This window comes from Salvelinus alpinus, chromosome 1 (assembly GCF_045679555.1).
Source record: "Salvelinus alpinus chromosome 1, SLU_Salpinus.1, whole genome shotgun sequence".
Taxonomy (NCBI): Eukaryota; Metazoa; Chordata; class Actinopteri; order Salmoniformes; family Salmonidae; genus Salvelinus; species Salvelinus alpinus.
Window position 1 is genome coordinate 92135164 of NC_092086.1, and position 24725 is coordinate 92159888.

General features: G+C 42.2%; 2 protein-coding genes across 4 annotated transcripts; both read right to left on the reverse strand.

The window, feature by feature from the left end:
* Positions 1–619: 619 nt before the first annotated feature.
* On the reverse strand, positions 620–5876 carry LOC139534439 (ras-related protein Rab-4B-like). 3 transcript variants are annotated; one of them, XM_071333603.1, is made up of 8 exons: positions 5628–5876; positions 5224–5304; positions 4832–4946; positions 4293–4355; positions 4008–4162; positions 2587–2682; positions 2209–2375; positions 620–1953 (listed from the first exon to the last, which is right to left on the reverse strand). In XM_071333603.1, the coding sequence occupies exons 1-7, from the start codon at positions 5641–5643 to the stop codon at positions 2257–2259; spliced, it is 645 nt and encodes a 214-aa protein (XP_071189704.1). In that variant the 5' UTR covers positions 5644–5876; the 3' UTR covers positions 620–1953; positions 2209–2256. The 3 variants fall into 3 exon arrangements, with proteins under 3 accessions (XP_071189704.1, XP_071189695.1, XP_071189708.1); XM_071333594.1 differs by having other exon boundaries at positions 620–1996; positions 5628–5873; XM_071333607.1 differs by lacking the exon at positions 5224–5304 and having other exon boundaries at positions 620–1996; positions 5628–5875.
* A 1485-nt stretch (positions 5877–7361) lies between these two features.
* Positions 7362–21292, reverse strand: LOC139534454 (reticulon-1-A-like). The gene is made up of 7 exons (XM_071333620.1): positions 21194–21292; positions 9343–9553; positions 8992–9130; positions 8235–8304; positions 7999–8045; positions 7827–7885; positions 7362–7586 (listed from the first exon to the last, which is right to left on the reverse strand). Exons 1-7 carry the CDS (start codon positions 21204–21206, stop codon positions 7484–7486), a joined length of 642 nt encoding a protein of 213 aa, XP_071189721.1. The 5' UTR covers positions 21207–21292; the 3' UTR covers positions 7362–7483.
* Between the last annotated feature and the right edge of the window lie 3433 nt (positions 21293–24725).

Genomic DNA, 24725 nt, shown 5'->3' on the forward strand with positions numbered 1-24725 from the left:
ATCATGGGGTATTGTGTGTAGATTGCTGACAATTTTGTTTAATTTATTATTTAATCTATTTTAGAAATAAGGCTGTAACGTAACAAAATGTGGAAAAATTAAAGGGGTCTGAATACTTTCCAAAGGCACTGTATGTGTAAATTATATATATTTTTATATATTTCCTGAGCTTTCTTTTATCTCCTAGATAAACGACAAACACTTCAAAACCTTGTTTCTAATTATAAAATGTTTTACTGTCTTTTTTTTCCATTTATGAATGTGTTATTTAACGTGTTTCTCTGGGCTATAGCTGTAGTCCAAATTCAATATTTTATCAAATTACTTATTTTTATACCTAAATTCAAAATCAAATAGCTAAATGATCCATAGTATGACCATCTTAAAGAAATTTAGAACACCACACCCAACCCTACACCTAGCCACAACCACAACCCTAACCTTGGTTTACGCTACTTATATCCTACTTTTCTCTTTGGCTCCTCCCTTTGACCCTAGGTGCAGGAGTCCGGCTCAATTTAATCACTGAATATGACTCATCCTATGTTGACGTGTGTAGGAACAGGATTGTGTTTATGTTTCTTAGCCACACTCATAGAAATAGAAAGTCATAGCAATAGAAAGTTTAATGAACATTTGGTTTAATAATTTATTAATTCAAGATCATACAGGCTTTGCAAAGAGGGGCAGTTCTTCAGTTCAACAGTTACATCTAGAACACATAGTGATACATTTTATAGATAGACAGGTCATACGTAAGATCATAGTCCAGATATATGCAAAAATGTAGATTTTCACATTTGTGCTTTACATCAAGTAAATACACCAATTATCACTCAATCTATCAATGACATTCTGGTTAGAATGGATTTAGATATGGCCTTAACCCTTTCATAATCATTGCACAACACCTTACACATTTAAAATACATATTATTTGTTTGTCCCAAAATTGAAGATTATGATAGTCAGTCAAAGATATTAAAGCTGAGATCTGTGAAAGGTGAAACAGTGGAATGTTATAGGCGCATTTGTTATTGTTTTGAAACAGAAGATATGAGCATCCAGCATTGTGGTAAAAAAAAAAACCTGCCGTTCCATCATGCGTGCATTACAGAGGAGACTGTTGGGAGGAGCTATAAGAGGACAGGCTCATTGTAATGGCTGAAATTGAATAAATGGAACAGTATCAAACATATGGAAACCATATGCTTGACTATGTTCCGTTGACTCCATTCCAGCACTTACAATGAGCCCATCCTCTTACAGCTCCTCCCACCAGCCTCCTCTGCCATGCAATGATGTCTGAGGGAAAAAACAGTGTTCATTGTTTGAAGTAACTTCTTTGTTGTTGTAATAGAGCAAACAAGACGTTTCACCGATAAGGATTCCAGCTTTAACGTTGTAACAATTTTCACAAACACATTCACACATTACAGTATGTGTACACGGTGACTACCACAAGTCCTCTGCTTTTTTTCAGTCTCTTAAAACATTTTACACAAATATCACATAAATGTTATATTTCCTTTTGATATATTTACAATATCTTACAGTTTTCAACACAACCAATAAATAGGCTTAACTTTTATAGAGATTAGACACAAATTAAAGTGTGATGTTCTCCTTACATCATGTCGGTCCCATCAGAGTTTGAACAGTGAGAGGTTTGTGAGCTGCTGTGGCTGCTTCTGAGTAAAGATATTGAAAACAAATGTCCTGTGTGTGTCCATTGGCCTGGCTCTGTGACTGACCAGTCCTCTCTGCTGATGTCACTTGTATTCCCTAGCGACGCGGACTGGAGCAGTAGTCAGAGAGAGAAAGGCCTGGAGGAGAGTAGCTCCGTGACAACCCAGATAGCTCCATGACAACCCAGCCCAAATCTTTACACAGGGTCTCTCCAGAAGTAGTCCAAGAGCAGGTGTCAAGAGTCACAGGGCAGTCCTCCAAAGGCCTGAGTGTGCAGAGACTGTTAGAAGAAAGATTTACATCGGGCCCTAGAGAGAGATGTAACTGTTAACTAAGTTTATGAAAACATTATAACCAAAATTATGCTACAAGTTAAGCCTATCTTTAAGTGCTCTAAAAATCATAAATCAAGGAAATCACAGCAGATGATCAATTGAAGGAACACAACACTTGTAATACACATGTAATTGCAAACAGCCACACTGTTATCAGTACAGGTTTAATGAAATGAACTACTTACCTGGAGACATGGGTTCTGTGTGTCTTAGAGCTAGGTTAGCATTAGCCTTTAACAGTTGCACTGATCTCTGCCCTGTGCTGAGCCAGCCTGTGGCGACTGGCGAAGCTGCCTCACCGTTGTGTCACCATACTGGATCCCTGAGCCCATCCGCTCCGGGTCTAACTCACCTACAGACAAGACACATCCATATATTAAACACATGAGAAAACGAATTCATAGATATACAGATATACAGTACAGTTCACAGTTCTACAGTTCAGTACAGTTCACACACAGTTGTCACTTTAGGTCATGTGAATGCATGCAATTCCCTAGTGCACAACATGGCTCCTTGGGCAGCTATTAGTAATAAGTGAGTGTAAGTGTGTGTGTTATTACCTGACTCTATCTTGTTGAGGATGGTGCGGCCACATTTAAGGAAGGCCTCCTCCACATTCTCACCGGTGAGGGCACTCGTCTCCAGGAACATCAGTTCTGTTTTTATAACAACAAAGAGAGACAACATGGATACACGACCAATCTCCTTTATCTATAGTCACAAACATCACCTGTCTTTATATAGTTGCAAACATCACCCGTCTTAATAGTTGCAAACATCACCCGTCTTTATAATCGCAAACATCACCCGTCTTTATAGTCGCAAACATCACCCGTCTTTATAGAACGCAAACATCACCCGTCTTTATAGACGCAAACATCACCCGTCTTTGTAGTCGCAAACATCACCCGTCTTTATAGTCGCAAACATCACCCGTCTTTATAGTCGCAAACATCACCCGTCTTTATAGACGCAAACATCACCCGTCTTTATAGACGCAAACATCACCCGTCTTTATAGACGCAAACATCACCCGTCTTTGTAGTCGCAAACATCACCCGTCTTTATAGTCGCAAACATCACCCGTCTTTATAGTCGCAAACATCACCCGTCTTTATAGTCGCAAACATCCCCCGTCTTTATAGTCGCAAACATCCCCCGTCTTTATAGACGCAAACATCCCCCGTCTTTATAGACGCAAACATCACCCGTCTTTATAGTCACAAACATCACCCATCTTTATAGTCACAAACATCACCTGTCTTTAAAGACGCAAACAGATCACTACGCAGGATCATGTCAAGTCAAATTATATTTGTCATATGCGCCAAACACAACAGGTGTAGACTTTACCGTGAAGTGCTTACTTACGAGCCCTTTCCCAACATTGCAAACTTAAAAACGAAGAAAATTTGCTAATAAAAATTGAAAATAGTAACACAATAAATAACAATAACGAGGCCATATAGAAGGAGTACTGGTACCGGGTCAATGTGCAGGGGTACAAAGTAATTGAGGTAATGTAGGTAGGGATAAAAGTGACTAGGCAATCAGGATTGATAATAAACAGATTAGCAGCAGCGTATGTGGAGAATGTGAAAGTGTGTGTGGGTGGCGTCAATATGCATGTGTGTGTGTTTTGTGTGAGTTTTTATGTAGTGTGTGTGTAGTGTGTGTGTAGTGTGTGTGTGTGTGTGTGTGTGTGTGTGTGTGTGTGTGTGTGTGTGTGTGTGTGTGTGTGTGTGTGTGTGTGTGTGTGTGTGTGTGTGTGCGTGCGTGTAGAGTCCAGTGAGTGTGCATAGACTCAGTGTAGGAGAGCCAGTGCAAAAAAGGGTCAATGCATTATTCCGGTTAGCCATTTGATTAACTATTCAGCAGTCTTATGGCTTGGGGGTAGAAGCTGTTCAGATGCCTTTTGGTCCCAGACTTATATAGTCATCAGGCTACATTATCACTATGCAGGATCATTAGGCTACATTACCGTTCTCCTGGGCGAAGCGGGCCGCCTCGAGGAAGGTGACCTCTCTGTCAGCCTCCAGGTCTTTCTTGTTCCCACACAGGATGATGACGATGTTTGGACTGGCCAGCGTTCGAGCGTCTGTCAACCAGTTGGTCAGGGCATTGTACGTTTCCCGACTTGGTTACACAGACAGATAGACACAGAAATATAATTATGTTTAAAATTAACTGATGTGGCTGCAATGGAATAAAGTGATATTATGAACTGTGACTGTTGACTTGTAATTGGTCCAAATCAGGGTCTTACCTGGTGATGTCATAAACCAGGAGAGCCCCTGCTGCCCCTCTGTAATAACTGCGAGTCACTGACCTGAAAGCAGGGGGGGAAAAGAGTCAGAGCAGACTCTTAGAACATCCAAAAATACTATCTCATGATCTAATCCAATCTATCTGATGATCAAATCCCAGTCATTTGAATGTCTCTCAAATGACCCCAGTAACGACCTCTCTCCGATCAAATGAACATCCTGCTGAGATAACATTAGACAGTCATGCACAGATGACATGCTTCCTGTTAATGTGCAGTATTTTACATTTTCTTATTACATTTTTATTTAACTAGGCAAGTCAGTTAAGATCAAATTATTATTTACAATGACGGCCTACCCCGGCCAAACCCTAAGCCGGACGACGCTGGGCCAATTGCGCGCCGCCCTATGGGACTCCCAATCACGGCAGCTTGTGATACAGCCTGGAATCGAACCAGGGTCTGTAGTGACGCCTCTAGCATTGAGATGCAGTGCCTTAGACCGCTGCCCCACTCAGGAGCCCAGTAGAGCTACCTACCGGAATCGCTCCTGTCCAGCTGTGTCCCAGATCTGCAGCTTGACCGTCTTACCGGCGACCATCACCACCCGGGAGCCAAACTCCACCCCAATGGTGTGGCTGGAGTCCTGCTTGACTACATGGTACAGAACAGAAAACACAGTACAGTACAGACACCATAGTTAATTACACTCTCTGTTACATTTGGTAGAGGAGCATTGCTGTCATCTTTCATGTTGTGTGATACAGCCTAATGTAAAAGTAGAGTAAACTTATCCAAAAACCTGGTAGTGAATACCATTACAGTACCCTACTTTAACATTACAGTACCATGTCCGTGGGGGCAGTGATCTTTAAGACATAACCTCTTTCTGGAAGTTCAACATTATCACTATGATAACAACTTGACTTACACTTGTTTTCTATAAATTGATGGAGAAGACAGGATTTCCCTGATCCTGCACTTCCAATCACCAAGAATTTAAAAAGGAAATCTGGAAAAGAATAATGGAGAAAAAAAATCAATAATAAATTTACTACATCAGACGACTACAGACTGACCACAAGGCGGAAGCCAAGAGCAGGGTGTTGTTGAAAGCCACTAGCAATGTCATTTTCTCACAAATTAAACAGAAGCAGTGGTTAGGGTTCCTGGCGACGACTGATAAAGATTTAGAAAACTAGATGTTGTAAGTAATGGTTGACAACTTGCTATAGGCGGCTATTTAGCTTGCAAGCTTCATCTTGTTTCTTGTCCCAGACGAAAGCACGGACATTAAGGTTAGGAGACAGTGAAGCCAGATATTGCTTTGCTTACCATACGTTTCTGTCATTTCCTTTGATGTCTTCAAGCTCTTCAAGTGCCGCAATGTCAATTACAAACTATTTTCTTATCAAATATGAAGACTATATTTCACAAATTGGCATAAATCCCATTTAATCAGAAGGATTCATCTCTTTTACCATCCAAGACAGAGGCATAGGGTTGACAGGACGTGATGACGAAAATTTCAACGACCTAGCTACGTAAAATGATTCGTTTACCGAGGTTGTAACTAGTTACCACAGTCACAAAGTCAAATTGTATATCGTAATTTAAGGTTACGGTTTGGCATAAGGTTAGTAATTTGGTTAAGGTTAGTTTTAAAATCAGATTTGAAGAACATTCATTGTAGAAATAGGCGGGGTTTATGACTTTGTGGCTGTGCTAAATAGTGACGACCGTTTTCAGAGAGGTGTCAAGATAACTGTGGGGCATAATCTTGGACATAGCCTCTGTTGCCTGTAGCTGTTTGATCTATATTTTACTCTGACTCAACCTGTCAGTTGCAATACTTTTGATGATAACATGTATTCAGCTATTATGTGTTTTGTGGATCATTCGGTTATATTTCAGTTATATTAATTGCTAAATTGTAATTACTTCGTCACTACGGCCTATTTATTGCCTTACCTTCCTAATCTTACCTCATTTGCACACACTGTATACTGTATAGACTTTTCTATTGTGTTATTGACTATACGTTTGTTTATTCCATGTGTAACTCTGTGTTGTTGTTTGTGTCGCACTACTTAGCTTTATCTTGGCCAGGTCGCAGTTGTAAATGATAACTTGTTCTCAACTAGCTTACCTGGTTAAATAAAGGTTAAATAAAATAACAAAAAAATATTTCTGATAATTATTTAGGCCTACCTAATCATAAAATGTTGTAGAATTTTTTTTTTTTATGAATAATTAAACGATATAGCCTAATGTGTGTGTGTGTCTGTCTATCTGCCTGTCTGTCTGTCGTCTTTCTGTCTGTCCTCATCCTTTGACAGTGACATTCTGAGATGCCAAAAAATATGAATTAATAGGAGCCGTTTAGAAATGGTGAAACATTTATTCAACAATTTAAGCAAAAATCCCCCCAAAAGTTTGCCACTTTTGAGTAAGTACCCATTCACCCATTCTCACACTTACTTTGAGTAAGTACCCATTCTCACACTTACTTTGAGTAAGTACCCATTCTCACACTTTGAGTGTACTCTCAAAGTCAATTACAGTTTTGGGCATGTGGTTAGATAGCCAGTATTCACCCTGTGTTGTCTTAAGATGGCACGTGTTATGTGGTATAAAAACAAATATTTGACTCATGACAAGGCAAGCTTGTTGTCTTTTAGATTTAAATAAAAATTCCCTCCTGTCTTGACCTGGAGGCATAAGTGAGCGATTTCCTCTTAGATGGGCCAGCTGTAAAGTAGTAATTGGCTATAATTTATTTTTAAAATTAATGAAAACAAAAATTTACTTTTTGTTCTTAATTTAATGTTAGGGTTAGGCATTAGGGTTAGCAGTGTGGTTAAGATTAGGTTTAAAATCTGATTTTATGACATTGTGGCTGTCAGCTTGTGCCTCGAGAACAAGATTTGTGACGAAAAATCTTCAGTAGGCCTATATGTACCAAGACCAAACACTGGATTTGAAATCTTGCTTCCATTCACAGACACCACAATGAGAAAATGGAAATATAAAAGCACCAGTAGCCTCCCAAATACACCCCCCCCCCCCCCCCCCTTGTACCCCAACTCCCCTCGTCAGAGTTGCCCAGCCCCTGATCCCAGGTGGCATGATAAGATAAGAAGTATGAGTGACCCCCCTCTTTTCCCATAGATCCCCCTTTCTCTGTCTCATCACTTTGACTTGTGTTTGTGTTTTGGGGCCGGGGTGGGAGTGGGGATTGTGGCAGGTGTAGTCGCAGGAGAGGGTCTCAGTTTACTGTACAACATCTTAAACCTGCAAAGACAAAAGGGATCCTTTCAAAACGGGGAAGTCAGTGTTTTTTAAATTGCGTCAAAAATGACATACATTAAGAGATATTTGTAATGTGGCTAGCAAAGGTTTGTTGGGTTATTGTGACATGAATGTTCTAGAACAGGATATTAAATGTCCCTGTAGGGTTTAGTGATAAACTTAGCTATATAAAAAATTAGAACAGTCATATCAGTCATTTGAACAGGCTTGTGCAGCACTTACAAGTTTTTGATTTTCCTCAGGAGGCCTCTGACCGCTTTGCTAATCCTTTTCATTCGCCCCTGTCATCCAAACACGTGTAGATTAGACACAGTCCTTTGCTGCTGTTATGTGGATTACATTATAATAATCTCTCAACAAATAGTCTATGAACAACAGGAGCTCACTGCCTCACCTGCATTTGTTTGTAGAACAGAGGAAGAGAGAAAACACAGATGACACCTGCGAAAGAGACAGAGAAAGAAATCAGATCAACAAACTATGTTTACGTTATTATTTACAGATCAGAGCAGTTGAATGAAACAGGACTTATTAGGGCATAATTATCAGATGTATGAGGATGATTCTGTAGGACAGTGTGGTGTAAGACAGTCAGATAGACAGGTGTTGAGTGGATCAGTAGGGTCTCACCAACTATCACCAGGGTCAGACCATTGGTCGTGATGCCCATATAGGTCAACACGTACAGCAGCACCACAAACTGAAAACAGAGCAACAGCTTTTTAGATTGGCATTGTTTGGCAACAGAAGCGATAGCATGTGAGCTTATGAAGCAATGATTATGTTTTGTTGATGTATTGTTTAATGTTACTGATGTAAGAGCTCAGGAGAACCAGTTATGTTGTCTGATTCAAGTGCTGGTGATTATGTGACTTTGACTTCTACCTTCCTCCCCAGTCCCCACACACATTTGTATTTGTATTTTTTATGGAAAAAGGCAGCAGCTACTCTTCCTGGGTTCCAGCTAAATTAAGGCAGTTATAGAATTTTTAAAACATTACAATACATTCACAACAGATTTCACAACACATTAAGTGTGTTCCCTCAGGCCACTACACGACTACCACATATTTACAACACAAAATCCATGTGTAGGTGTGTGTATGTTATTGTTTCTGTGTATGCATGTGTCTGTGCCTATGTTTGTGTTGCTTCACAGTCTCCGCTGTTCCATAAGGTGTATTTTTATCTCTTTTTTTAATCTAATTTTACTGCTTGCATGAGTTACTTGATGTGGAATAGAGTTCCATGTAGTCATGGCTCTATGTAGTACTGTGCGCCTTCCATAGTCTGTTCTGGACTTAGGGACTGTGAAGAGACCTCATTACGGTATAGTACACTGAATTTTCTCTTAGTTTTCTGAGGGACATTGGTACTGGCCCCTGACCTTGATGGAGTCCATGATGCTGTCGATGAAGAGCAGGCGTTTGATCTCTGTGACGGCGAAGGCAATCATTAGCACCACCTCCTCCACCACCAACACAGTCTCCTCATCTGTCAGAGAGCTGTCGTCTCCTATATAAGACCTGGTACCACACACACGCACGCACACACACACAGACACACGCACAAACACATCATCAAACAAATACCTAGTTTCAAGAAGAATGTTCTACCAACAGATGCACAGAGCCATTCACAGATGACTGTTGGTTTTTCATGCTCCAATGATTACATATTGAGGTTGAAGCATGTTTCTCTAAACTACAGCATCGTAACTGCTGTAAACTGTGCTTACTGAAAGGGGTGCACTCCTTCAGGGATCTTCCGTATCAGCTCTAGGAGTTTGTAGTAGAGGCGTAGGGGGAAGGTGAGACACATGATGGAGATACACAGGTAGGACAGCATGGTGACGGAACTGAGCTGGAACAGGCTAGCCAGGCCTATCACCAGCCCTGTGACCACCAGCCCTGTCTTCCCCACATCCCGCCAGTAGATCAGGTCCATTACTGCAAAGAGACAGTGAGAGGATGGAGCGGGTATAGATAATTAAGTCCATTATTTATTAATTCATTAATAAGTGGTGGAAGACAATAAGTGAATGGGAGGGAGAGATAGATGAGTCGTAGAGATGAATAAGTGTGGATATCAGGACTGGTGCTCCAACTGATCTGGGTGAGCGATTTTGGGAGAGCAGTGGAGCTCACCTCATCTGAGGAAAAGAGCCGGAGGAATTCAAACCGCGCTTAATATAGAGTTGTGTACAGAGATACATAGAAAGAGAAGTAGTCTATCTTAGATGTTTAATGTGTTTTGTGTGTTTATTTTGCATATTATATTTTAAAGGATTTTCTTTTGCAGTTTAGTACAAAACAAACACACAAATACAATTTTTTTAAACAGCTGCCACACATATGAAATTAAGTATTGCTTAAGCAAGACATGGGACAAGAATAGAGCAACAATGACAGTTACAACAACAGTAAATGTTCCAATTCAGTGTTCACAATCAGTCTCTGAAACAGACCCCAGATCTTGAAAAGAGGAGTTAGTCCTGATTTTTTTTTAAATATTTTCCAGGTTAATGTTGTTAGTCATTTCTGCTAGCCATCTACGGAATCAAGGGGGTTTGGGTGACTTCCATTCTGTGAGGATAATTTTTTTTGCAGCCACCATTCCAAACATCAGAGCCTGTTGTTCCTCATAGGACAATCTTAGAACAGACCCTGAGCAGCCAAAGAGAGAAAGTTCTGGGTCAGGTTCAATGGCCCTCTCATTTACCTTTGAATACCAAAGATGTTTCTCCAAAAATTATTGAGTAGGGGGTAGAGCCAAAAAAGATTAGTTAAAATGAACCCTCTGAGGCTTTACATTTGTCACACATCGGGGAGACCTGGGGGTAAAGTCTATGCAATTTGGTTTTGGAGTAATGAAGTCTATGCATGACTTTGTATTGTATCAATTGATATCTGGTATTGATGGAACAGGAGTGAATTCTAGAAAGGGCTTCTCCCCATAGATCATCTGAGATCTCAATATTTAACTCTTTACCCCAGGTCTCCTTGAAATGACTAGTAAAAGCCTCTGTATAGTTGGAAAAAAGGAGACTAACTGAGATGAGGTGTTTTGAGTTGGGAGGGCGCTGTAGCAAATCATAAAAATGATGTTGTACAGGGAGGGTGTCAACATTTTGAATTTTCCCTTTGATATAGTGTCTGACTTGTAAATAACGGAAAAAAATGAATGGAAGAGTTTGAATGTATTATTTAATTCAAATAAAATGTTATTAGTCACATGCGCCGAAAACAACAGGTGAACAGTGAAATGCTTACTTCAAATCAAATTTTATTTGTCACATACACATGGTTAGCAGATGTTAATGCGAGTGTAGCAAAATGCTTGTGCTTCTAGTTTCGACAATGCAGTAATAACCAACGAGTAATCGAACCTAACAATTTCACAACAACTACCTTATACACACAAGTGTAAGAAATTAAAGAATATGTACATAAAAATATATGAATGAGTGATGGTACAGAACGGCATAGGCAAGATGCAGTAGATGGTATAGAGTACAGTATATACATATGAGATGAGTAATGTAGGGTATGTAAACATTATATGAAGTGGCATTGTTTAAAGTGGCTAGTGATACATTTTTTACATAAATGTTTACATTATTAAAGTGGCTGGAGTTGAGTCAGTATGTTGGCAGCAGCCACTCAATGTTAGTGGTGGCTGTTTAACAGTCTGATGGCCTTGAGATATAAGCTGTTTTTCAGTCTCTCGGTCCCTGCTTTGATGCACCTGTACTGACCTCGCCTTCTGGATGATAGCGGGGTGAATAGGGAGTGGCTCGGGTGGTTGTTGTCCTTGATGATCTTTATGGCCTTCCTGTGATATCGGGTGGTGTAGGTGTCCTGGAGGGCAGGTAGTTTGCCCCCGGTGATGCGTTGTGCAGACCTCACTACCCTCTGGAGAGCCTTACGGTTGTGGGCGGAGCAGTTGCCGTACCAGGCGGTGATACAGCCCGACAGGAGGCTCTCGATTGTGCATCTGTAAAAGTTTGTGAGTGCTTTTGGTGACAAGCCGAATTTCTTCAGCCTCCTGAGGTTGAAGAGGCGCTGCTGCGCCTTCTTCACCACACTGTCTGTGTGAGTGGACCACTACTGTCCCGTCGATGTGGATAGGGGGGTGCTCCCTCTGCTGTTTCCTGAAGTCCACGATCATCTCCTTTGTTTTGTTGACGTTGAGTGTGAGGTTATTTTCCTGACACCACACTCCAAGGGCCCTCACCTCCTTCCTGTAGGCCGTCTCGTCGTTGTTGGTAATCAAGCCTGCCACTGTAGTGTCGTCTGCAAACTTGATGATTGAGTTGGATGCGTGCATGGCCACGCAGTCGTGGGTGAACAGGGAGTACAGGAGAGGGCTCAGAACGCACCCTTGCGGGGCCCCAGTGTTGAGGATCAGCGGGGTGGAGATGTTGTTACCTACCCTCACCACCTGGGGGCGGCCCGTCAGGAAGTCCAGTACCCAGTTGCACAGGGCGGGGTCGAGACCCAGGGTCTCGAGCTTGATGACGAGTTTGGAGTTTACTATGGTGTTAAATGCTGAGCTGTAGTCGATGAACAGCATTCTCACATAGGTATTCCTCTTGTCCAGATGGGTTAGGGCAGTGTGCAGTGTGGTTGCGATTGCGTCGTCTGTGGACCTATTGGGGCGGTGAGCAAATTGGAGTGGGTCTAGGGTGTCAGGTAGGGTGGAGGTGATATGGTCCTTGACTAGTCTCTCAAAGCACTTCATGATGACGGAAGTGAGTGCTACGGGGCGGTAGTCGTTTAGCTCAGTTACCTTAGCTTTCTTGGGAACAGGAACAATGGTGGCCCTCTTGAAGCATGTGGGAACAGCAGACTGGGATAAGGATTGATTGAATATGTCCGTAAACACACCAGCCAGCTGGTCTGCGCATGCTCTGAGGACGCGGCTGGGGATGCCGTCTGGGCCGGCAGCCTTGCGAGGGTTAACACGTTTAAATGTTTTACTCACGTCGGCTGCAGTGAAGGAGAGTCTGTAGGTTTTGGTAGCGGGCCGTGTCAGTGGCACTGTATTGTCCTCAAAGCGAGCAAAGAAGTTGTTTAGTCTGTCTGGGAGCAAGACATCGTGGTCCACGACGGAGCTGGTTTTCTTTTGTAATCCGTGATTGACTGTAGACCCTGCCACATACCTCTCGTGTCTGAGCCATTGAATTGCGACTCTACTTTGTCTCTATACTGACGCTTAGCTTGTTTGATTGCCTTGCGGAGGGAATAGCTACACTGTTTGTATTCGGTCATGTTTCCGGTCACCTTGCTCTGATTAAAAGCAGTGGTTCGCGCTTTCAGTATCGCGCGAATGCTGCCATCAATACACGGTTTCTGGTTTGGGGAATGTTTTAATAGTTGCTGTGGGTACGACATCGCCGATGCACTTGCTAATTAACTCGCTCACCGAATCAGCGTATTCGTCAATGTTGTTGTTTGACGCAATGCGGAACATATCCCAGTCCACGTGATCGAAGCAATCTTGAAGAGTGGAATCAGATTGGTCGGACCAGTGTTGAACAGACCTGAGCACGGGAGCTTCCTGTTTTAGTTTCTGTCTATAGGCTGGGAGCAACAAAATGGAGTCGTGGTCAGATTTTCCCGAAAGGAGGGCGGCGGAGGGCCTTATATGCGTCGCAGAAGTTAGAATAACAATGATCCAGGGTTTTACCAGCCCTGGTTGCACAATCGATATGCTGATAGAATTTAGGGAGTCTTGTTTTCAGATTAGCCTTGTTAAAATCCCCAGCTACAATGAATGCAGCCTCGGGATATGTGGTTTCCATTTTACATAGAGTCAAATGAAGTTCGTTCAGGGCCATCGATGTGTCTGCTTGGGGGGAATATATGCGGTTGTGATTATAATCGAAGATAATTCTCTTGGTAGATAATGCGGTCGACATTTGATTGTGAGGAATTCTAAGTCAGGTGAACAGAAGGACATGAGTTCCTGTATGATGTTATGATCACACCACGTCTCGTTAATCATAAGGCATACCCCCTGCCCTTCTTCTTACCAGAAAGATGCTTGTTTCTGTCGACGCAATGCGTGAAGAAACCAGCTGGCTGTACCGACTCCGATAGCGTGTCTTGAGTGAGCCATGTTTCCGTGAAGCCCCTAGCCAACAATGCAGTTTAAACAATATATGAAAAAGAATAAGAGATAAAAGTAACAAGTAATTAAAGAGCAGCAGTAAAATAACAATAGCGAGACTATATACAGGGGGGTATCAATACAGAGTCAATGTGCGGGGGCACCGGTTAGTTGAGGTAGTATGTACATGTAGGTAGAGTTATTAAAGTGACTATGCATAGATGACAAAAGAGAGTAGCAGTGGTGTAAAGAGGGGATGGGGGGGTACTGCAAATAGTCTGGGTGGCCTTTTGACTTGATGTTCATGAGTCTTATGGCTTGGGGGTAGAAGCTGTTTAAAAGCCTCTTGGACCTAGACTTGGCGCTCCGGTACCGCTTGCCGTGCGGTAGCAGAGAGAACAGTCTTTGATTCGGGTGGTTGGAGTCTTTGACAATTTTTAGGGCCTTCCTCTGACACCGCCTGGTATAGAGGTCCTGGATGGCTGTTTGGCCCCAGTGATGTACTGGGCCGTTCGCACCTCCCGAGCAGTTGCCAACCAGTCAGGATGCTCTCGATGGTGCAGCTGTAGAATCTTTTGAGGATCTGAGGACACATGCCAAATCTTTTCAGTGTCCTTAGGGGGAATAGGTTTTGTCATGCCCTCTTCACGACTGTCTTGGTGTGCTTGCACCATGTTAGTTTGTTAGTGATTGGACACCAAGGAACTTGAAGCTCTCAACCTGCTCCACTATGGCCCCGTCGATGAGATTGGGGGCGTGCTCTGTCCTCCTTTTCCTGTAGTCCACAATTATCTCATTTGTCTTGATCACGTTGACGGAGATGTTGTTGTCCTGGCACCACACGGCCAGGTCTCTGACCTCCTCCCTATAGGCTGTCTCGTTGTTGTCGGTGATCAAGCCTACCACTGTTGTGTCATCGGCAAACTTAATGATGGTGTTGAAGTCGTGCCTGGCCGTGCAGTCATGAGTGAACAGGGAGTACAGGAAGTGACTGAGCACTTACCCCTGAGGGGCCCCTGTGTTGAGGATCAGCGTGGCAGATATGTTGGTACCTACCCTTACCACCTGGGGGCGGCCCGTCAGGAAGTCCAGGATCCAGTTGCAGAGGGAGGTGTTTAGTCCCAGGGTCCTTAGCTTAGTGATGAGCTTTGACGGCACTATGGTGTTGAACACTAAGCTGTAGTCAATGAATAGCATTCTCACACAGGTGTTCCTTTTGTCCAGGTGGGAAAGGGCAGTGTGGAGTGCAATAGAGATTGCATCATCTGTGGATATGTTAGTGCGGTATGCAAATTGGAGTGGGTCTAGGGTTTCTGGGATGATGGTGTTGATGTGAGCCATGACCAGCCTTTCAAAGCACTTCATGGCTACAGACATGAGTGCTACGGGTCGGTAGTCATTTAGACAGGTTACCTTAGTGTTCTTGGGCACAGGGACTATGGTAGTCTGCTTGAAACATGTTGATGAATGATACTAATTGCTTATCTATGTATAAATCTTCAATGTGGTCAGACCCTTCTCCCTCCATTCAACAAACACCTTATCAGACCGAGATGGAACAAAATAATTATTAAAGAATATCAGGGTGTATACAGAGGTATCAGGCACCTTATAAACATGCTTAATCTGGTTTAGAACTTTTCAATAATTTTTTTAAAACAAAGTTGTTGCCTCTCAGTTTGTTTGGGCACTCTGCTTTAGAGAAAAGCAAGGCTGGAAGAAAGGAATGTTACAGACTTGACTTCCATATTTTGCCACAGGGGGACATCCGTGCCCAACTTATCAGGAAAACACAGTTCCCAGTAAGTTAATGCTTAAAGATGGGTAGGCCAGTTTCCTTGGGCTTTTCCAAGTGAGCATTACAAATAGTATGGTTTTTGTAACCCCAGACAAATGGCAAGATTGGCGAGTCTAATGTCTTAAAAAATGAAGAGGTAAGAAACATTTGAAGATTCTGGCTAAGCTAAAGGAACCTGGGAAGAGAAAAACATTTTATGGCATTAATGTACCCCGTCATAGAAAGAGGAAATATTATCCAACTCTCTATTTTTTGTTTTAGCTTTGCAACCTGCTCACTTATTTAAGCTTGAAGATGAGCTTTGGATTTCTAGGTATTTTTAGTACCAGGTAAGTTAAGTGGTCATGCACCACTTTAAATGGTATCCTCTCTAGCTCACTTGCTGTAATATTATCTGAGATACACATGAGATGCTTTCTCCCAATTTATTGAATAGCAAGATAGTTTGCCAAATGAATTGATTAAGTCTAGTAGGTTAGAGACAGATGCTACTGGGTCCGAGAGGTATGGAAGCACACCGTCTGCGCATAACGAAATGCGGCTTTCTATGTTTCCTACTTTAACTTTAAGATCTTGGATATTAGGATGATCCCTTATTTGTATCGCTATGGGTTCAAGGGCGACAGCGAAGAGTGGAGGACTGAGTGGGTAGCCCAAAGGGACTGGATTTGTCTCTGTTGGTGAGAATAGAGGTTGTTGGACAGGCATAAAGCATTTTGACCCAGACGATAAATGAGTCGCCAAATCCAAACCTACTGATTGCTTGAACATGTATGACCATTCTATTTGGTCAAACGCCTTTTGAGCATCTAGCGATATAATAGCCGCCTTGGAGCCTTTCTCATGATTTCCATATAGACTGTTAAGCAGCCTGCGCACATTAGAAAAAAAGAACCTGCCGGAGATAAACCCTGTCTGATCCGGACGAATAATGATTGTTACATGTTTGTTCAACATATTAGCAAGCACTTTGGTCGAAATTAAGCAATGCTATCGGTCTATATTTTGCAGGATCTGTTACCTCTCTGCCTTTATTTAACATAAGGCAAATATTGGCTTCATACAATGATTTCGGCAAAATCTTATTTTCTGTTGAATCAGTGATCATACTGAGTAAGAGCTGAGCGAAAGCTTCACTGAATGTTTTATACAATTCACAGCTGAAACCATCAGGGCCAGCAGCCTTTCCAGGTGGGAAAGCTTTTATTGCCTCGATTATTTCCTCTGTTGTGAAACTCTTCAATAATTTTTTTGCCGCCATCATGAAGTTTTGGCAGGCTGATGGAATCAAATAAGGCTGATAAATCAGAACTGGAAGCATCGGATCTGGAAGAATATAGCTGAGTAAAATTCTTTGAAGCAGTTGTTTATCTCTTTAGGATCTGTCAGCAAGGTGCCCGCCTCAGACCGGATTTTACGGTTGCTCTATTTGCTATGCACCCTTTAGTTGTCTAGCCAGCAACCTTTCCGGTTTGTCCCCTAGTTCAAATAGTTTTTGTCTCAGCTTTAATAGGAGATTACTGACCTGGGAACCAGGTCACCGTGCTTCTACACCTGCATTGCTTGCTGTTTGGGGTTTTACGCTAGGTTTCTGTACAGCACTTTGTGACATCAGCTGATGTAAGAAGGGCTTTATAAATATATTTGATGAAATTTGATTGAACCAAGAATGTAATTGTTTTCATATTTTAATTTCAAAATATTGTTGTAGTCAACCTGAGAGGGTGATGTTCTGATTGTCTCCTCCAAAGCGGGGAGTTTTAAAAAAGATCTTATCCAGTCAAATGCTATTCTCTTATTTATGGCAGACTCATGAATAATATGACCTCTCATAACCACTTTAAAAGTTTCCCATAGTGTAGAATCAGATACCTGTGTCATTAGTCTTGAGGAACTCATTCAACTTGGCTGTCATGCAGTCAATCAAAATAATTGGAATGTGATCACTTAGATGCTATGGTATTTCGAATTGAGCACATTGGGTATCAATTTGGAATATATCGAAGTAGTCAGTTCTAGAATAAGACTTGTGAACATGAGAGTAGAATGAGTAGTCTTTGTCTGTGGGATGTTGCAGTTTCCAGATGTCCACTAGATTCCTGGATTTGATTAGATTATTTAGAACCTGGACAGAGGTGATATTTGGTGGAGTAGGTGTAGACAGTCTGTCAAGATACGGGTCAAGGTAACAATTAAAATCGCCTCCGATTATTAGATCAATGGTACTAAGATCTGGGAGTAAATCAAAAACATTACGAAATAAATGTGGGTCATCAATTTTTAGGCCATAGACGTTCAATAGGGTGATAGGGAAAGAGTTAATGTTCCATGATACTATGATGTACCTACCGTGTTGGTCTGTAGACATGGACGAGAGTTGAAAAGGGATGTTTTTACGAAAGAGAATAGCAACAGCTCTAGCCTTGGAAGAGAAGGGTGATTGATAAACTCGAGAAATCCAGTTGGAAAATTATGTTAGCACCAAGTGATTTCAAGTGCTTAAATACCATACCCCTTTTGCACGTGTGCCCGAGACCGTGCACATTCCACCTTTAACATCTGACTGATTCCCATGATCGTTTCCTGGCATTTATATCCAAGGGCATTTCAAATAAAACTTCTTAAACATGTACGAATTCAAATAAAACTTGTCTGGCAGCAGAAAACAAAAACAAAACACAGTAAAAGAACCCAGAGAAACCCGCCTTCCCCACTGTAAATTAAGACCGCCGGGCATGATGGCTAGAACAGACCCAATATTATGCTAGCAAGCTAACAGTCAGACTTAACAGCGCTCTTCGCGGTTGCTGGAAAACAAATGAATACGATACCATTTATGAATGAACATAAAATCCACAGTTTGCTCAGTCAATATCCCAGAAATGTGTGGCAAGTTTGAACCTTTTCAGAGGGTTTGCTGTAGTTTTGATACGTAACTGTCACGCTGTATTATGATAGGAGTCAAGCGCAGGAATACGTAATAGGGGGTTAAATTTTCTCCACCCAAACAAAAGATGAAGGTGTAAACCTCTAAATAATACACGGGACATGGATGTCCACAATAACACGTAACATGGAAGTCGATACAACCGCACAGGACCAACGGAGATGGTAACAATAACCGACAAGGACAATTGGGAACAGAGGACACATACAGTATATAACATACTAATCAAGGGGAATGGGAACCAGGTGTGCGTAATGAGACAAGACAGTCCGGGGTTGGTGGTAGTGAATCCAGTTCAGTGACGCCTAGAAGGCTGATGACGTAGACTTCCGGAGCTGGTGAACGGAATGAGCAGCAGTACCAGAGGATCCGTGACACTAACTTGAAGCCTCTTCGGACTTGGCGAAGACTCTTGTCATGCCGTTGTGATGGACACGTAGCTTGGCTGGAAAAATCGCAGGCTGTATTTCACCTCCGCCTCTCTCATGGTCTGCATCACATCTCGGAATGTTCGCCGTTGCTCCATCACCTCCATGGTGCAGTCGGGGAAGATGAGAACCTTTTGAATTCCATAGCTCGCTCTCATCCAAGTCGTAGAATGAGCTGGTTTTCCTGAAAGTGATGCACCCTTGAAATCACTGGAACCTTAAAGGTCCTCAATGATGTCACCATTGCTCTTGATTCTAAGCAATGTTGTGCTGCTATTTTATTGACTTGGCCAAAGCTTTTGATACGGTAGACCATTCCATCCTTATGGGCTAAGGAGTATTGGTGTCTCTAACGGGTCTTGGCCTGGTTTGCTAACTACCTCTCTCAAAGAGTTCAGTGTATAAAGTCAGAAAATCTGCTGTCTCAGCCACTGTCTGTCACCAAGGGAGTACCCCAAGGCTTAATCCTAGGCCCCACGCGCTTCTCAATTTACATCAACAACATAGCTTAGGCAGTAGGAAGCTCTCTCATCCATTTATATGCCGATGATACAGTCTTATACTTAGCTGGCCCCACCCCGGATTTTGTGTTAAATGCTCTACAACAAAGCTTTCTTAGTGTCCAACAAGCGTTCTCTACCCTTAACCTTGTTCTGAACACCTCCAAAACAAAGGTCATAAGAAGAATGCCCCTCTCCCCACAGGTGTGATTACTACCTCTGCGGGTTTAGAGCTAGAGGTAGTCACCTCATACAAGTACTTGGGAATATGGCTAGACAGTACACTGTCCTTCTCTCAGCACATATCAAAGCTGCAGGCTAAAGTTGAATCTAGACTTGGTTTCCTCTATCGTAATCGCTCCTCTTTCACCCCAGCTGCCAAACTAACCCTGATTCAGATGACCATCCTACCCATGCTAGATTACGGAGACATAATTTATAGATTGGCAGGTAAGGGTGCTCTCAAGCAGCTAGATGTTCTTTACCTTTCAGCCATCAGATTTGCCACCAATGCTCCTTATAGGACACATCACTGCACTCTATAATCCTCTGTAAACTGGTCATCTCTGTATACCTGTTGCAAGACCCACTGGTTGAAGCTTATTTATAAAACCCTCTTAGGCCTCACTCCCCCCTATCTGAGATATCTACTGCAGCCCTCATCCTCCACAAACAACACCCATTCTGTCAGTCACATTCTGCTAAAGGACTCCAAAGCACACACATCCCTGGGTCGCTCCTCTTTTCAGTTCGCTGCAACTAGTGACTGGAACGAGCTGCAACAAACACTCAAACTGGACAGTTTTATCTCAATCTCTTCATTCAAAGACTCAATCATGGACACTCTTACTGACAGTTGTGGTTGCTTTGCGTGATATATTGTTGTCTCTACCTTCTTGCCCTTCGTGCTGTTGTCTGTGCCCAATAATGTTTGTACCATGTTTTGTGCTGCAAACATGTTGTGTTGCTACCATGTTGTTGTCATGTTGTGTTGCTACCATGCTGTGTTGTCATGTGTTGCTGCCTTGCTATGTTGTTGTCTTAGGTCTCTCTTTATGTAGTATTACAGAAACCCATGTACTGTCTTTATGGTTTTGTTCACAACACATCAGTTCATAGGGTGGTGAGGCGACACACACACACACACACACACACACACACACACACACACACACACACACACACACACACACACACACACACACACACACACACACACACACACACACACACACACACACACACACACACACACACACACACACTTGCACAATACATTAGACAGTAGAGAGTTCAAATGCACAGCAGATCTGCAGTGAAACTGACATGTCGTCTCGGTGACAGCTGAAACTTCCAGTGAGCTCACTAACACCAGTGTAAATCTAGAAGGTAATTATCTGATTACAACTAACATCCAGGAATGTTTCATAGATAGAGCCGAGTTCCCTCCTATCCCCAACCATTGACCCTAAATACCCAACAGCTGTGCCCATAATGATTCCCCAACATGGCCAAAACAGATTAAATCTCTGAGTCATCACTCCTCACAGGCATATAAGAAGAAAGAGGCTTGCTAAACACCATTCTGTCAGCAACTCATTTTGTTTTTGTTGTCTATCCCTCTCTCCACCAACTGTAGCTCTCTATCAGAGAACTGATCAGAATTAATCTTCCTGCCCTGTAATTCTCCACCTGCCCAGTAGTAGAGCCCCTCTCACTGGTCCCAAACCAGCTGGAGACCTCAGCCCATACACAAAGGTCAAGTCTACCTAAGACCAAGTCACATATTTACACCACCTTACCTTTGATGGCCATTTTGGCAGCTGATTGCTGTGCAAACAACCCACCCCACTCGCTTCCTCTTGCTGCTCGCTGCTCTCCTAGAACCCCCTGCACTCCTATGGTCCTCGCTAGGATCTTTATTTGGCCCTACCAGCCCCGTCAGCAGTATAGGGCCTTGCTGGCCTAATTTTATCCTGCAATTGGATACCCCCTCTTTAAGGGCACACAGGCACACACACAGCCACACACTCGCACATTCACATAACGTGGGGAACCTGAGACGTCAGCATGTTTTTAAGTGCAGACAGTTCCTTGGTCTCCAGAGAGACCCTTGGTTCCTTGGCCTGTCTGTTATACAAAACAAGATCCCTCAGCCAATCATAGGAACAGGTTTTCAACATAGGCCTATCACTCTACCAGAGGTCAGTATTTATGTATAGGCATTTAATCCTTATAGGAGTTACGGGTTAATTGATTTTAAGATGTTAAGAATACATAACCCATATAAAACAAAGCCCTTATGGTCGCTCCTCTTTTCAGTCCGATGCAGCTAGCAACTGGAACGAGCTGCAACAAACACTCAAACTGGACAGTTTTATCTCAATCTCTTCATTCAAAGACTCAATCATGGACACTCTTACTGACAGTTGTGGCTGCTTTGCGTGATGTATTGTTGTCTCTACCTTCTTGCCCTTTGTGCTGTTGTCTGTGCCCAGTAATGTTTGTACCTTGTTTTGTGCTGCAACCATGTTGTGCTGCTGCCATATTGTGTTGATACCATGTTGTTGTCGTGTTGTGTTACTACCATGCTGTGTTGTCATGTGTTAATGCCATGCTATGTTGTTGTCTTAGGTCTCTCTTTATGTAGTGTTGTGTTGTCTTTCTTGTCGTGACGTGTGTTTTGTCCTGTATTTTTATTTTATTTATTAAATAAGCCCCCGTCCCCGCAGGAGGCCTTTTGTCTTTTGGTAGGCTGTCATTGTAAATAAGAATTTGTTCTTAACTGACTTGCCTAGTTAAATAAAGGTTAAATAAAATAAATAAATAAAATGTGTTACATTCATACACAAAAGCACTCTCGTGAAGACACAAAATAAGATTCCCCTTCATCACTACTGTGTATTTTTCTATTACAAAATGACAAATGAAATCATAAATGCTATATCATCATGTGTTTGCAAAAGTATTCAGACCCCTTTGATTTCTTCACATTTTATTGTGTTTATTATTATATATGTTTTGCTAAATAAAACATTCATAACTAAAATATAGTAGTTGCATAAGTATTCAGACCCTTTGTTTAGGCAAGCCTAAATTCATTTAGGGGTAAAAATGGGCTTAACAAATCACATAATAAGTTACTTGGACTCACTCTGTATGAAATAATAGGGGTTGACATGATTTTTGAATGACCAACCCTTCTTCTGTCTCCCATACATACAACATCTGCAAGGTCCCTCAGTCAAGTATTGAATTTCAAGCACAGATTCAAATACAAAGGCTTTTCGAAAGGCTCATAAAGAAGGGCAGTGATTGGTGGATGGGTAACTATAACAAATCAGACATTGAAAATCTCTTTAAGCGTGGTCAAGTTAATATGTATGCTGTGGATGATGTATTAAACCACCCAGACATCAAAGATACAGGCGTCCTTCTGAACTGAGCTACAGGACAGGAATGAAACTGCTCAGGGATGTTACCATGAGGTCATTGGTCACTTTAAAACAGCTACAGAGTTCAATGGCTGTGATGGGAGAAAACTGAGGATGGATCAACAACATTGTAGTGACTCCACAATAATGACCTAAATGACAGAGTGAAAAGAAGAATGCAAATATACAGAATAAAAATATCCAAAACATGCATCTTGTATGCAATTAGGCACTAAAGTAATAATGAGGGGAAAATACACAGCAAAGGACCATGCTTTTTGGCCTAAATGCAGAGCCTTATGTTTGGGGCAAATCCAACACAACAAATCACTGAGTAACTGCCTCCTTATTTTCCAGAGTGTTGGTGGCTGCATCATGGTATGGGTAAGCTTGACATCGCAAATACTGGGGAGTTTTTCCAGGGGGAAAAAAACGGGATGGAGCTAAGCACAGGCAAAATAGGAAAACCTGCTTCAGTCTGATTTACACCAGAGACTGGGAGAGGAAATTCACCTTTCAAGAGGACAATAACCTACAACACTAGGCCAAATTTAAACTGGAGTTGCTTACCAAGAAGACAGTGAATGTTCTTGAGTCGCCATTAGTATAATAATTGAGCCATGTTGTGAAGGAGCTGGTCCCAATGCATTAAGTTTTATCTTTACCTTGTCAGCTCAGACATAATAGTGGAGTTATGAACAAATGTTTTTGTTCCATGGTGGCCAAGTTACAGATTTGACCTAAATATGCTAGAGAATCTATGGCAAGACTTGAAAATTGCTGTCTAGCCATGATCCCCAACATCTTGATAGAGCTTAAAGAATTTTGAAAAGAATAATGGGCAAATATTGCGCAGGTGTGCAACGCCCTTATAGACTTACCCAAGAAGAATCACATCTGTAATCGATGCCAAAAGTGTTTCTAACTCAGGGAGCTGAATACTTATATTTGAGTTATATATATATTTTTTTTTATATATCTTTAGAAAATATATAATTTTCCTTCCCCTTTGACATTTTGAGTATTTTGTGTAGATTGATGACAAAAAAATAATGACAAAAAATCTCACAAATCTCAAATAAAAATGTTTTGTTGTGATAACTTGTGAAAGAGAAGGGTTTATATCACCAGCTTAGAAGTCCTCCCATTAATTATTGCTTAAAATCACTGCGAGAGCCTCCCAGTGACACGAGACGAGCTAAATAACATCTATGCTCGCTTCGAGGCAAGTAACACTGAAACATGCATGAGAGCATCAGCTGTTCCGGACGACTGTGTGATCACGCTGCAGGGCTGCAGGGCCAGATGGATTACCAGGACGTGTACTCCGAACATGCGCTGACCAACTGGCAAGTGTCTTCACTGACATTTTCAACCTCTCCCTGTCTGAGTGTAATACCAACATGTTTCAAGTAGACCACCATAGTCCCTGTGCCCAAGAACACTAAGGTAACCTGCCTAAATGACTACCGACCCATAGCACTCACGTCTGTAGCCATGAAATGCTTTGAAAGGCTGGTCATGGCTCACATCAACACCATTATCCCAGAAACTCTAGACCCACTCTAATTTGCATACCGCACCAACAGATCCACAGATGATGCAATCTCTATTGCACTCCACACTGCCCTTTCCCACCTGGACAAAAGGAACACCTGTGTGAGAATGCTATTCATTGACTACAGCTCAGCGTTCAACACCATAGTGCCATCAAAGCTCATCACTAAGCTAAGGACCCTGGGACTAAACACCTCCCTCTGCAATTGGATCCTGGAATTCCTGATGGGCCGCCCCCAGGTGGTAAGGGTTGGTAACACATCCGCCACGCTGATCCTCAACACGGGGGTGCATACTCAGTTCCCTCCTGTACTCCCTGTTCACCCATGACTGCACGGCCAGG